The 13097-nt window shown below is 43.7% G+C and overlaps 1 protein-coding gene across 8 annotated transcripts in view; it reads left to right on the forward strand.

Moving 5' to 3' along the window:
• The window catches only part of LOC124005496 (tropomyosin alpha-3 chain-like), a 27555-nt gene continuing 14458 nt past the window's right edge, over positions 1-13097 (forward strand). For 2 of the 8 annotated variants that reach the window (XM_046314811.1, XM_046314812.1), the window contains exons 1-2: positions 1-271; positions 1484-1609. In XM_046314811.1, coding sequence (XP_046170767.1) covers positions 158-271; positions 1484-1609 — 240 coding nt within the window. In that variant the 5' untranslated portion in view covers positions 1-157. Of the gene's footprint in view, positions 272-1483; positions 1610-5795; positions 6567-13097 lie in introns of those variants that run through there. The other 6 variants (XM_046314809.1, XM_046314810.1, XM_046314815.1 and 3 more) reach the window with 3 other exon arrangements.

Genomic DNA, 13097 nt, shown 5'->3' on the forward strand with positions numbered 1-13097 from the left:
AATCTGAGTTTGGCCTCTCTCTTTTCACCCATTTCTCTGTCCGTCCATCTCTCTCCCCATCTCCTTCTGGGCTCCAACTCATCCTCCTTGAACCCTTCTCCAGAAAGACATCCAAGTTCATTTCTTTGCCTCGTGAGCCTAACCAAACACCGGCAATATGGAGGCCATCAAGAAGAAGATGCTGATGCTGAAGATGGATAAGGAGACTGCTCTGGAAGCGTCTGACCAGTCCGAGATTGACAAAAAGGCAGCTGAGGATAAGAGCAAGCAGGTGGGGACACCTAGCCTAGCTTAGCCTAGCCTAGTATTCTCCGTATAATTCTAGTTAGTTATTAATTAGGTGATGCTAACTCACACACAGTTGATTAACTTTGCTAACATAAGTAGGCCAACAATTGCTAAGATGCTAACCATACCTTGGTTAGGGGAGGTCAACTGAAGGTTAATCTTGAGGCCTTACAATAGAGCTCAAATTCAAAATTGGTCTGTTAATGCGGTGAATAATCATTACCTAGAGAAGGTAAGCAACCTATGCTCACACTAAATGTTATTAGCAATAAATAACATAAAATATGGCATATAACCATATTTATTAACTACGAGTATGTTTTTAGTTTTTACTCAATGATAACAACATTCAGGGAGTTTAAGTCTGAGTTGTTTGAAGAATGCAAACAAATGATCTTGGTATTTCTACCGAAACATAGAAACAAATATCAAAATTACAAATCCAAGTTTGACAGCCAGGAGCCTTTATAAAGGCCTAAACTTAATTGACAGATAGTCACAGGGAAAGACAAATGAAGACATTATATCCGGATCCTAAAGTGATCATCGTGTTCCAGAGAGCTCCATAAAACTATATTAAGACCTTGCGTGTGGGTATTCTTCTTGACAGTGACAGCTGTCCTCCTGTCCCCAAGTTGGAATCCAATAGTAGGGTTGGGAACAACGACAAGTACAAGCAATAGTTATACACAGCAGTTCAGGGACGAAGGCTGAGAGCCTGGAGATATTAATACCCACAATGCATTGACACTGTAACCCCTCAACACAGTCATTCGGCTACTCATACTTGTACTTGATCAATTGCTCATCAAAGGCGACCAATCATTATACATAACATTCAAAAATAGTTTTATTCACTAAGTAATGAACCAAAGCTGGAAATATGTGCCATCTAACATGATTATTTGCTCTAATCTCTCTAATGACTTCAATGAATGTACTACAGAAATATGTTTTCGGAAACCTTGAGATGTTGACCTCTATTTCTCACATCATACTGTGTGTGTTTCCTTCCACTCTATAGCCTGGTCTTCACACATCTTGGCTTGTCTGAGTTTCTTCCCTATAACCATCCTCTCATACTGTATCTCTCCCTCCCTCTATTGTCCTCACTCTCTCTCCATCTCCTCTCTTTCTGCCTGTTTGTCTCTCTCTTTCCCACTCCTCCCTGTCTGTTGTTCTTTCCCTCCGTCAGCATGACGATGCGTTAATCCAGATGCAGAAGAAGCTGAAGGGGACTGAGGATGAGCTGGACAAATATTCTGAGGCCTTGAAGGATGCCCAGGAGAAGCTGGAGGTTGCAGACAAGAAAGCTGCAGATGTAAGTTCCGTTGGCACACCAAACAGCACACCACACAAACTGCCCTCTCACACCTACACATACAAACAAAGCCTCTCTTCCCATCATATTCGTTTCCACACACACACGTCAGGCCCGCACCCTTTCTCTACCTTATTTAGATCCCTCTCTCCCTATCTGTCCCTTGATAATGATGAAATGGTTTTGTTAGGGAAGCCGTCCCCTGATATAGCACGTCCACCTGCCATACTAATAGCTTGCCTTCTTATGGCAAAGCCCTGAGAAGGCTCTCCCATGCCAAAATACCATGGGGTTTAAAACAGGAGAGGTCAGAATGGTGGGGGCGGAGGAAAGGGGGGGTGGGGGGCCGGGTGTGTGTAAAGGCCATGTCTACACAGACACTGTCATGGGGCGCGATCGTAAATTCACTCAAAATAACTGATGAATTTACGAACGCCCAACACCTGTTCAATGTGGCCGGTGTCAGTAAACATCGGCAAAAAAATTAATTGGGGCAGCAGCGTAGCCTAGTGGTTAGAGTGTTGGACTAGCAACCGCAAGGTTGTAAGTTCAAACCCCCGAGCTGACAAGGTACAAATCTGTCGTTCTGCCCCTGAACAGGCAGTTAACCCTCTGTTCCCAGGCCGTCATTGAAAATAAGAATGTGTTCTTAACTGACTTGCCTGGTTAAATAAAGGTAAAATAAAATAAAATTGTTGCCAGCAGCACATGTTACAGTCAGCAACTATCTTGATAATAGCCAAACCAGTTCTGCTAGTGCGAGTAAAATGGTCAGAGTGAGGTGTTCTCTCATTTATGTCTGGCAGTAGCTAGCAAGCTAGCTAACTTTGGCCCAGTTAGCTTGGGTGCTTGAATGCCGTTGTGAGGTCAGAACGCTCAGATCAACCCTACTCTTTGACCAGAGATAACAGACAATCTGACAACGCTCTGAATTTATGGATGCCCAGAGCGCACTCTGAGCACTCTTGGGCACTCCAGAGTGAATTTACGAATGCACCCATAGAGACAATGCTGTCAAACCTCCCTGCTGGTAAATACCATGTAGTAGATAGGCCCTGAAAAAGAAAAGCACTAAGAGAACTTGAGAGGAGCCAGAATCCTCAGTGAGGATAAAGATAACACAACATCTATGCCCTGGCTCGTGTGGCATCTCATACAATCTAATGGCATAATGTCATGACTTGTGGTCTCAGTTGCCAGGACAGAATATCCCTTCAATCTTTAGTTAGTTTCGAGGGACAGAGTCACAACAAGACATTAGTGAGGCAGGAGACATTCACAGCCATGTTTAGAGATCTACACGTACTGTCGGGGCTATTACAAACCCTGAAGTGTGGCATTCTGTAACCACACAACACAAAGCAAAATGGCCATCCAGGGTCAGCCATAAAATATATACTGCTCCTCCTCCTCCCCCACCAACCGGCAAGCACCACCCCCTGCAATGGCATTTCAGTGCAAAGCCTCTCGGCATCCAAGAGGGGGTGAAATTGATTTAGACAGGGTGTCACTCTGCATAGCCAGCTGGCTACAAGACCCCCTTCCCCTCTGCTCTGCACCCAATGGGGGATTAGTGCTAATAGTGTCGCCATGTCACTGCTGTTATTACTCCTGTCATCATTGTGTTCCCGGTGACTAGGGAGAGTGTAGTGGGAACGATTAATAACGTTACACCTTCAAACTACTCGGTTTCAAATGTCATTGACACTCCCAGACTGCTGTAATCCACTGTTGAGTCCTGGGGTGTCCACTGCTCCTTTATTTAGGATTAGGGACGCGTTTTAAACGATTGGCTTGCTCTTTGTTGAGATAATCTTTCCTGGAACATTGTATTGGGAGATGTGTGGGTGGCACACATTACTTACTCTTCTAATGGAGCTGCTAGTGTTTCCTGACCCTTCATTAAATGACAAGATACATAAGAAACAGGGAAAAGATCAACTGCAGTCTTTTTAACATTGCACTGTCTGCTTAGAGTTACAAAGGCAGATCAGAAGAACTCATCCAGTATCCAATTATCATTTGACTATTTCATTGATTTAAATCATAACTTACATTTAAAATAAAATGCAACGCCACTCGTGATTCATATGTCCCCCAAAAAACTGAACCAGTACCTGGGCTTGATGAGATGATGAATATGACAAGATGTCCTCTGACGCCCAGGATCCTTTAATTCAAAGTCACATTAACTCGCTCCGCAAACTTTATAATGTCAAAATATGTTCAGTACTCACCAAAATATGGAGTTTTGCAGAGCAACTATCGTCATTAGCAATGAGTGATTTTATTGCAGGTGCCGAAGATTGATTTGGCACACGCGAACTTGGTAAAAAACAATAGATACTTTTTAGTCAGACCTTTTTCGGAAGCACATACCGTGCGTAACGGCAGAAATGACGATAGTTGCTCTCCAACTAGTTGTATTTTGACATTATAACGTTTGAAACGCTTGTTAATGGGACTTTGAATTTAAGGATCCCAGGCGAGAGGAGCTATAATCTCCTCAAACCCAGGTACTGGTTCAGCAAATACTGGCTAGTATGTGTAATCATGGGAATATCTAGTGCCATTCTCAAATCCACATACAACTTCACATTTGTTCATGTCAATACAAATTTCTGGATATATGGGGCGAAAAGAGTAGTAATACTCCATTTAAGCCATCTCACATCCATTGAATACCAGGGAATGAATCTTTACATACACTAAAACCATAACGTACAACATTTATATCCTTTAAGATGTGTCACCTGAGCATGGGCTAAAAGCAGGGGTCTCAAACCAACACATTTCACAATTAGCCAGAGCATTACACGGCAGTATACATCTTCTTTATGCTAAATAAAACCACTCACTGCCTTCCAGTCCAGATAATGGCCTGGCCAGCTGGCATATGCAGCTTGGACAGATGGCCCTGTGAGCTGAGGGCAGCCAGCCAAAAGTGCCTGGAAGAGTTGGGCCATGACAATACAGTGCAGACAGGCCCATAGACCTATGGTGACAAAAGTAAATCCTGAAGAGTAAAGCTATTGCTTCAGATGAACCGTATGACCCACTGGCCACATTGGTCGAATCAACGTTGTTTCCATGTAATTTCAATGAAAGTACGTTCAACCAACGTGCAATAGATAGATGTTGAATTGATGTCTGTGCCGTGTGTGGTTATAGCCTGGTCTCATAGACTAGACGTAACATACTAAAGTAAATCCAAGACACTCAAAATTAGTAAGATATGTTAAGGCATTTGGACAACTTTATCATTTTAGATAATAAGCAACTTTTCAACTACTTACTACTTTTGTCCTACTTTGAAACAACTTAGCATTTTAGCTAACTCTTCCCCTAACCTTACCCCTTTTAGCTAACCCTTCCCCTAACCTTAACACCTTTAGCTCATCCTTCCCCTACCCTTTACCCTTTACCCTTTAAACTAACTCCTAAACTTAACCCTAACCAGTAGCCTAGCTAACATTAGCCAGCTACCTAACATTAGCCACCTAGCTAGACTTTGTAACATATCATATGTTTTGCTAATTCATAACATAGTGTAACGACCCTGGGTTTATAAGCGAGGAAATAGACTCTGCCGCATCATGCTTTTGCGGCTCTGCTGCATGAGCATCACTGGTGTCAGAGCATGCCATGACCGTGCGCCCGTGCTTGGCTGGTGAGCGCGTTAAGACGTAGCGCACAAGCGGACCTCGGGTTTATAAGCGCTATCGACTCTGCTGCAGGCATCCTTTAGAGGGTTTGCGCACCGGACCTGCTCCTTTGCTGTTTGTTTCATTACAATATTGTACTTTCTGAAAATTCACAACATATTGTATGTTTTGCAAATTCGTATCATATTTTACATGTTGCTAATTCGTAACATATAATACAAATTGTAATTCATAACATATAATTTGAAATGGGTGACAGGATATCCATAAATTGATACATAACATATGGAATTTAACATTTCATATTAAATGGAGTGTCTCTGATTTACGTACATAATTATACGACATGTTCTGAGACCAGGTTGAGTTACTAGCTAGCTCTAAATATGACAATTTGTGTTTACTGTTTCATTGTCTTTGCGTTGGAGAACTTTAATTAATTATCATTTGGTTAAAAGTCAAAATTATCCAGGTGGCGGGAATATATAAGGCGTCAGTTCCCCTTTGACAGGGTGGAGTAGACCGGAAGCGTGCTGTCTGCTGAAATAAGGAAGAGAACGAGGCAACTGAGCAGTGGAGGGAGAGAGTAACCGTCTTGTTTTGCACAACTTTCCTCCAAATTCTTAGCAATTTGCTTATTCATCTTCAATAGACAGCTGGAACCATCACCCATACATTTTGCTTAAAAGGAAAATCCTACTTGTATTCATCTTGTTGGAACTGCCTTTCGAACCTATAGCATTTACTTTAGCCACTAGCTAGCTAACGACGCTGTCTCACTGTCCATTGACACATCGACGTGAAAACTTTGATTTACAATTTTAGGCTAGTCTATGATTCATTCGGCATAGTTATCAATCGAACTACTTGACGTTGTTATGCACATTACATTTGTCTGCCGGTAAGAATTAATTTAGACTAAGCTGACAACAGTGTTGAGTAACGTTAGATTGAAAGAAACGAAGCTCTGTTCTAATTTCCAGTTTGGACTCGTTGGCGGGGCGTTGGTTTGTCTGTTCGGGAAAACATCGCATCGGGAACGACGTTTGCCAGCTTGCAACCAATCCAACTGGAACGACTAACGTTAGCATCCTGCACGGGCTAGTTATTAGAAACGCGTTTTCAATCTTTGCAAGTTAGCTAACAAATTAAGTCGACTGAAGAAAATGGCCAATAGCATCGAGGCAGTGAAGCGAAAAATTAAAGTTTTGCAGCAACAGGCGGATGAAGCCGAGGAAAGAGCTGAGACTTTGCAAAGACAGGTTGAAGAGGAGAAGCGGTCAAGGGAACAGGTAACGTTGCAATAACATTCCGGCATCTGCCAACGTTAGGCTTTGACTTATCCAGGTGCAAGTTACAGGTCTTAGATGCATTGATTTGTTACGCTATGGCAACTTTCCAGTAGAGTTTGAACTGAACCCCCCTAGTCAGTTGGCTGGGTGGCTACGGTTAGCACCTATTGTCGGTTTCTTCCGCTGGCTCAGTCCAATAGCCTCATATTGGAGCTGGAAAAGGTTTGACAAATTCGTGCTAAATCAGATACCCAGCTACCTGGAGTTGGGCGTCCTCAGATAGAGAAGACATCATGGATATAACCAGTTTTAGCCATTGTCAATTTAAAGTAGTCAATTGGGTGGGGATTACTATGGATTGGGAGCAATCAACCAATGATCAGCACATTGTATTCAAATTGGGTGTGGTGGTTTGTAAATGGTTTGAAGACATAACAGCCATCAAGAGGCCACAATAAATGCCCGAGACACTATTTGGTTCAGGACTCCAGCACTACAGGTGGCGGTAAACCACCAATATTGGCTTTCCAATTGTTTTTAAACACAAGAAGAAAAGTGACTACTTTTTAAAATTGATATGTGTAACCGATATGAAATGGCTAGCTAGTTAGTGGGGTGGTGCGCGCTAGAGTTTCAATCGGTGACGTCACTCGCTCAGATACCTTGTTGTTGTTCCCCTTCCTCTGCAAGGGACGTGGCTTTTGTGGAGCGACTTGTAACGATGCTTCGAGGGTGGCTGTTGTCGATGTGTGCAGAGGTTCCCTGGTTTGAGCCCAGTTAAGGGTGAGGAGAGGGACAGAAGCTATCCTGTTACATTGGTGCCGTGACCTGGACCACTGGTTCCTGTGGAAAAGGAGGTCAAAAGGGGTTGAGCGTAACGGATGTGGATTCGAGTCCAGGTAGAGACTAGGAGAGGGACAGAAGCTATACTGTTACATATGGTTTCAATAGATTACATGTAAAAATACAACTTTTAAACATATTGAACCTTTATTTATCTAGACAAGTCAGTTAAGAACAAATTCTTATTTACAATTATGACATATCGGGGAACAGTGGTTAACTGCCTTGTTCAGGGGAAGAACTGCAGACTTGTACCTCGTCAGCTCAGGGATTCGATCCTGCAACCTTTCAGTTACTGGCCTGATGCTCGAACCACTTCGCTGACCACTTTACGAACGACGTGCGTCTCGTTGGGGCAGAAGTTAGCTTGTTGTTGTTCTGGATGGCCAAATTGCTGACAAGAATGGCAAACTGCCATGTGGGGAATCCTAAGTGGCTTGTTTCATGTTCTTGATACCATGTCTTGTTTTGAGGTGTTCATGTCAATGCTAATGTCTGAAATTAGCTAGCTAACCAAAAATCTATAACGATGTATTTGAGACAAGTTCTCATTGTGCACATGTATTTGTTTTCAAAAATCATTGGAGACCAAATATAGCTTACATGTTGTCAACAATCTAAGCCAACCCAGTCTGTTTTATCCCATAGTTGTGCATTTTTGTTGGTAAACAACCAACCCGTCTATGGCGCAGCCCATGCTGTTGCAGACACTATAATGGCACAGATACAAAGATGGGTCCTCGATCCATCTCTATGGGTGTCCTGCATTTCCAATTATCTTAAGAATAATTGTACCCAAAGGTCTTTGCGTCTTTCATTGATTTGGTGTTTTATTTGTGCAATACTGATTCCAAGATGAAAGTTGGTCAAATGCTTTGAATAGTTTGTATTTCAGTTGTCCCTTCATTTCCCCACTCACTAGAATTTCAAATGCGTGGCCCTCAACAACTTGCCAAATTCCTCTAAGCTCACTAGTAGCTAGTGATGTAAGCGCCTGGGTTGCCACACAGTGCAACATTTATTGCGGTTTTATGGCGCACTACTTTGGCCCAGGCCCCAGTTGTAATTCTATGGTGTAATTCTGTGGTTAAATTCGAGGGTAACTTGGTCAAACGCAGATGATACAAAGCCGTATGGTTTTCTCCTTTCATCTCATGATAAAACTCTTACAAGACATGAATACCGTCACTGATATGCGCTCAGCGTCTTTTTCAAGGAGGTACACAAGTGCTACTGTTATTTGGAGCAAAACGAATGCAATTCCATAGCATTTGACTGCAATAAATAGCCTACACAGTGGACAGTCAGTTTTTTAAAATGAGGGTCTCTTGGTCAACAGTTATACTCTAGCACAGAGGCCTGCTTTGGAAGCGGGTGAGAGAACGCAAGGCTCCCGTGGAGTCATTCTACTATTGTGCACAGGAAGTGTGGTTGCCAACTGATTGTGATGGGGCTTTTTTTGTCAGAGGAAATGACAACTAAAATTGTGTGTTACCTAAGTGGATGATAACCTGACAATGAATGTTTGGCCCTTTTCCCACAGAATAAATCAGGCCTAGTCTGAAGGAGTTGTAATCATTCCACCTGTCTGACTCAGCCTTCTGGAAGTCTACAGTATTCAGAAATGCTACTACTCTATTACATAAGCTCATCTGAAGACTCAGATCATGTTGCATCTTGGTCATAAGGTGTGTACAAACACTAAACACCACCAAGCTAACGAGAGACGCCTCATTCTCAAGTCTAGAGCTGAAGTGTTTCTGCGCTACAGTGTTCTCCATAGAGGAATTTGAAGATGCATACACATGCTCCTCAATTCCAATAGTCTAGAATGGTTTATTAATTAGAGGTCGATTAAATTAGGACCGATTGTTATGATAACCTGAAATCAGCCTTTTTGGATGCCGATTACATTGCAATCCACAAGGAGACTGCGTGGCAGGCTGATCAGCTGTTATGTGAGTTTTGGCATAAAAATGACCTTGTGGCTGCAAGGATCCAAGGTAAGTTTCTAACTAGCATTAAACTTATCTTATAAAAAATATTCATAGTCACTAGTTAACTACACATGGTTGATATTACTAGGCTAACTAGCTTGTTCTGCATTGCATATAATTCATTAATTTATCGAATCACAGCCTACGTCGCCAAACGGGTGATTAACAAAATCAGTCGCAAAAAAAGCACAATCGTTGCACAAATGTACCTAATCAACTACATCAATGCCTTTCTTAAAATCAATACACAAGTCTATTTTTTTAAAAACCTGCATATGTAATCAAAATAAATTAATGTCAGCAGCCAATATTAACTAAGGAAAATGTCGCTTCTCTTGCGTTCAGTGCAAGCAGAGTAATATATAATATACGGAACGGCTCCATATTTCACTGGAAGAATAAACGTTTTGTTTTCAAGATGATAGTTTCTGGATTTGACCATATTCATGACCAAAGGCTTGTATTTCTGTGTGTTTATTATAATTAAGTATATGATTTGATAGAGCAGTCTGACTGGTGGTAGGCAGCAGCAGGCTCGTAAGCATTCATTCAAACAGCACTTTCCTGCGTTTTCCAGCAGCTCTTAGCAATGCTTGAAGCACAGTGCTGTTTGACTTCAAGCCTATCAACTCCTGAGATAAGGCTAGCAATACTAAAGTGGCAATAAGAACATCCAATAGTCAAAGGTCTATGAAATCCAAACGGTGTGGAGAGATAGTCCTATGACTACAACCTAAAACTTCTTAACTGGGAATATTGAAGACTCTTAAAAGGAACCACCAAGCATTTTTACATGGCACATATTGCACTTTTACTTTCTTCTCCAACACTGCTTTTACATTATTAAAACCAAATTGAACATGTTTCATTATTTATTTGAGACTAGTTTCATTATTTATTTGAGACTAAATTGATGTATCAACTTAAAATAAAATAAGTGTTCATTATTCATTCAGGATTGTTGTAATTGTCATTATTACAAATCCATATCGGGATCAGCTTTTTTGGTCCTCCAATAATCGGTATCTGCGTTGAAAAATCATAATCGGTCGACCTCTAATATTAATTCATACATCCATCACCATGGCTGCAAAATACCACCTCCAGAATGTGCTTGGTCAGACAGGAAGTAGATAACTAATAGCACTCTTCATTTAGTGGCCAAGAAATATTTCGAGGATGCGAGGGATCCGGAGGGGCCAGGGCTGTTGAGGGGGTGCCGATTTGCATATCTCTATGGCGCTGGCCTACGTTGGTGAGAGGGCCATTCTTCGTAAAGTCTGTCAAACACTTGCATGCCAGTGCCATGGCAACCGGGGTTTGTCTGTGCTCCGAAGTCGTTCTTTCATGCAGCCACAGCAGGTTGTGTTTGTGTGTAGTAGGGGTAGTTAATCAAGTGCTGCTGTATACATTTCTACATCTGAAAGGTGCTGTCATTGCTTATGCACCCCTTCTGTTTTTAGTTTGGTGTTCTATGTGTCTCAATATGGCCATCATGCTAGTCTCTCCTGGGCAGTATTTGAAAACATAGTGGCAGCAGCATACAATGCATACAATTTAGCAACTGACCATGGAGGTTTTACATTACATTTACATTTAAGTCATTTAGTAGACGCTCTTATCCAGAGCGACTTACAAATTGGTGCATTCACCTTATGACATCCAGTGGAACAGCCACTTTACAATAGTGCATCTAAATATTTTAAGGGGGGGGGGGGGTGAGAAGGATTACTTTATCCTATCCTAAGTATTCCTTAAAGAGGTGGGGTTTCAGGTGTCTCCGGAAGGTGGTGATTGACTCCGCTGTCCTGGCGTCGTGAGGGAGTTTGTTCCACCATTGGGGAGCCAGAGCAGCGAACAGTTTTGACTGGGCTGAGCGGGAACTGTACTTCCTCAGTGGTAGGGAGGCGAGCAGGCCAGAGGTGGATGAACGCAGTGCCCTTATTTGGGTGTAGGGCCTGATCAGAGCCTGGAGGTACTGAGGTGCCGTTCCCCTCACAGCTCCGTAGGCAAGCACCATGGTCTTGTAGCGGATGCGAGCTTCAACTGGAAGCCAGTGGAGAGAGCGGAGGAGCGGGGTGACGTGAGAGAACTTGGGAAGGTTGAACACCAGACGGGCTGCGGCGTTCTGGATGAGTTGTAGGGGTTTAATGGCACAGGCAGGGAGCCCAGCCAACAGCGAGTTGCAGTAATCCAGACGGGAGATGACAAGTGCCTGGATTAGGACCTGCGCCGCTTCCTGTGTGAGGCAGGGTCGTACTCTGCGGATGTTGTAGAGCATGAACCTACAGGAACGGGCCACCGCCTTGATGTTAGTTGAGAACGACAGGGTGTTGTCCAGGATCACGCCAAGGTTCTTAGCGCTCTGGGAGGAGGACACAATGGAGTTGTCAACCGTGATGGTGAGATCATGGAACGGGCAGTCCTTCCCCGGGAGGAAGAGCAGCTCCGTCTTGCCGAGGTTCAGCTTGAGGTGGTGATCCGTCATCCACACTGATATGTCTGCCAGACATGCAGAGATGCGATTCGCCACCTGGTCATCAGAAGGGGGAAAGGAGAAGATTAATTGTGTGTAGTCTGCATAGCAATGATAGGAGAGACCATGTGAGGTTATGACAGAGCCAAGTGACTTGGTGTATAGCGAGAATAGGAGAGGGCCTAGAACAGAGCCCTGGGGGACACCAGTGGTGAGAGCGCGTGGTGAGGAGACAGATTCTCGCCACCTGGTAGGAGCGACCTGTCAGGTAGGACGCAATCCAAGCGTGGGCCGCGCCGGAGATGCCCAACTCGGAGAGGGTGGAGAGGAGGATCTGATGGTTCACAGTATCGAAGGCAGCCGATAGGTCTAGAAGGATGAGAGCAGAGGAGAGAGAGTTAGCTTTAGCGGTGCGGAGCGCCTCCGTGATACAGAGAAGAGCAGTCTCAGTTGAATGACTAGTCTTGAAACCTGACTGATTTGGATCAAGAAGGTCATTCTGAGAGAGATAGCGGGAGAGCTGACCAAGGACGGCACGTTCAAGAGTTTTGGAGAGAAAAGAAAGAAGGGATATTGGTCTGTAGTTGTTAACATCGGAGGGATCGAGTGTAGGTTTTTTCAGAAGGGGTGCAACTCTCGCTCTCTTGAAGACGGAAGGGACGTAGCCAGCGGTCAGGGATAAGTTGATGAGCGAGGTGAGGTAAGGGAGAAGGTCTCCGGAAATGGTCTGGAGAAGAGAGGAGGGGATAGGGTCGAGCGGGCAGGTTGTTGGGCGGCCGGCCGTCACAAGATGCAAGATTTCATCTGGAGAGAGAGGGGAGAAAGAGGTCAGAGCACAAGGTAGGGCAGTGTGAGCAGAACCAGCGGTGTCGTTTGACTTAGCAAACGAGGATCGGATTTTACAAGTAAGACAGTCCTAATCCTCAATGTGCTTTGCAGTATATGCTGAGCTGTGTCAGTGTTGGCCCCCTTCTGGTCCATCTTCTGATCTGCTCATCTGGTTGTGGCTATCTAAGGCTTAATACGCCTCCTATCCTTCTCTTACTGCTCTTTGTCTTCTGCTTTCTCTGACACTGCATTATTCCTCTGCTCCAAGGCATGGAGAGAACAGCCAGGATACTCTCTCCAAGGCACTAAAACATTTATTCACTAAGTGCTTTAACCTCCCCCTCATCCGTCTCAGTGCATTCTCTCTCTTGCTTGCTTTTCCATACC

This window comes from Oncorhynchus gorbuscha, linkage group LG19 (assembly GCF_021184085.1).
Source record: "Oncorhynchus gorbuscha isolate QuinsamMale2020 ecotype Even-year linkage group LG19, OgorEven_v1.0, whole genome shotgun sequence".
NCBI lineage: Eukaryota > Metazoa > Chordata > Actinopteri > Salmoniformes > Salmonidae > Oncorhynchus > Oncorhynchus gorbuscha.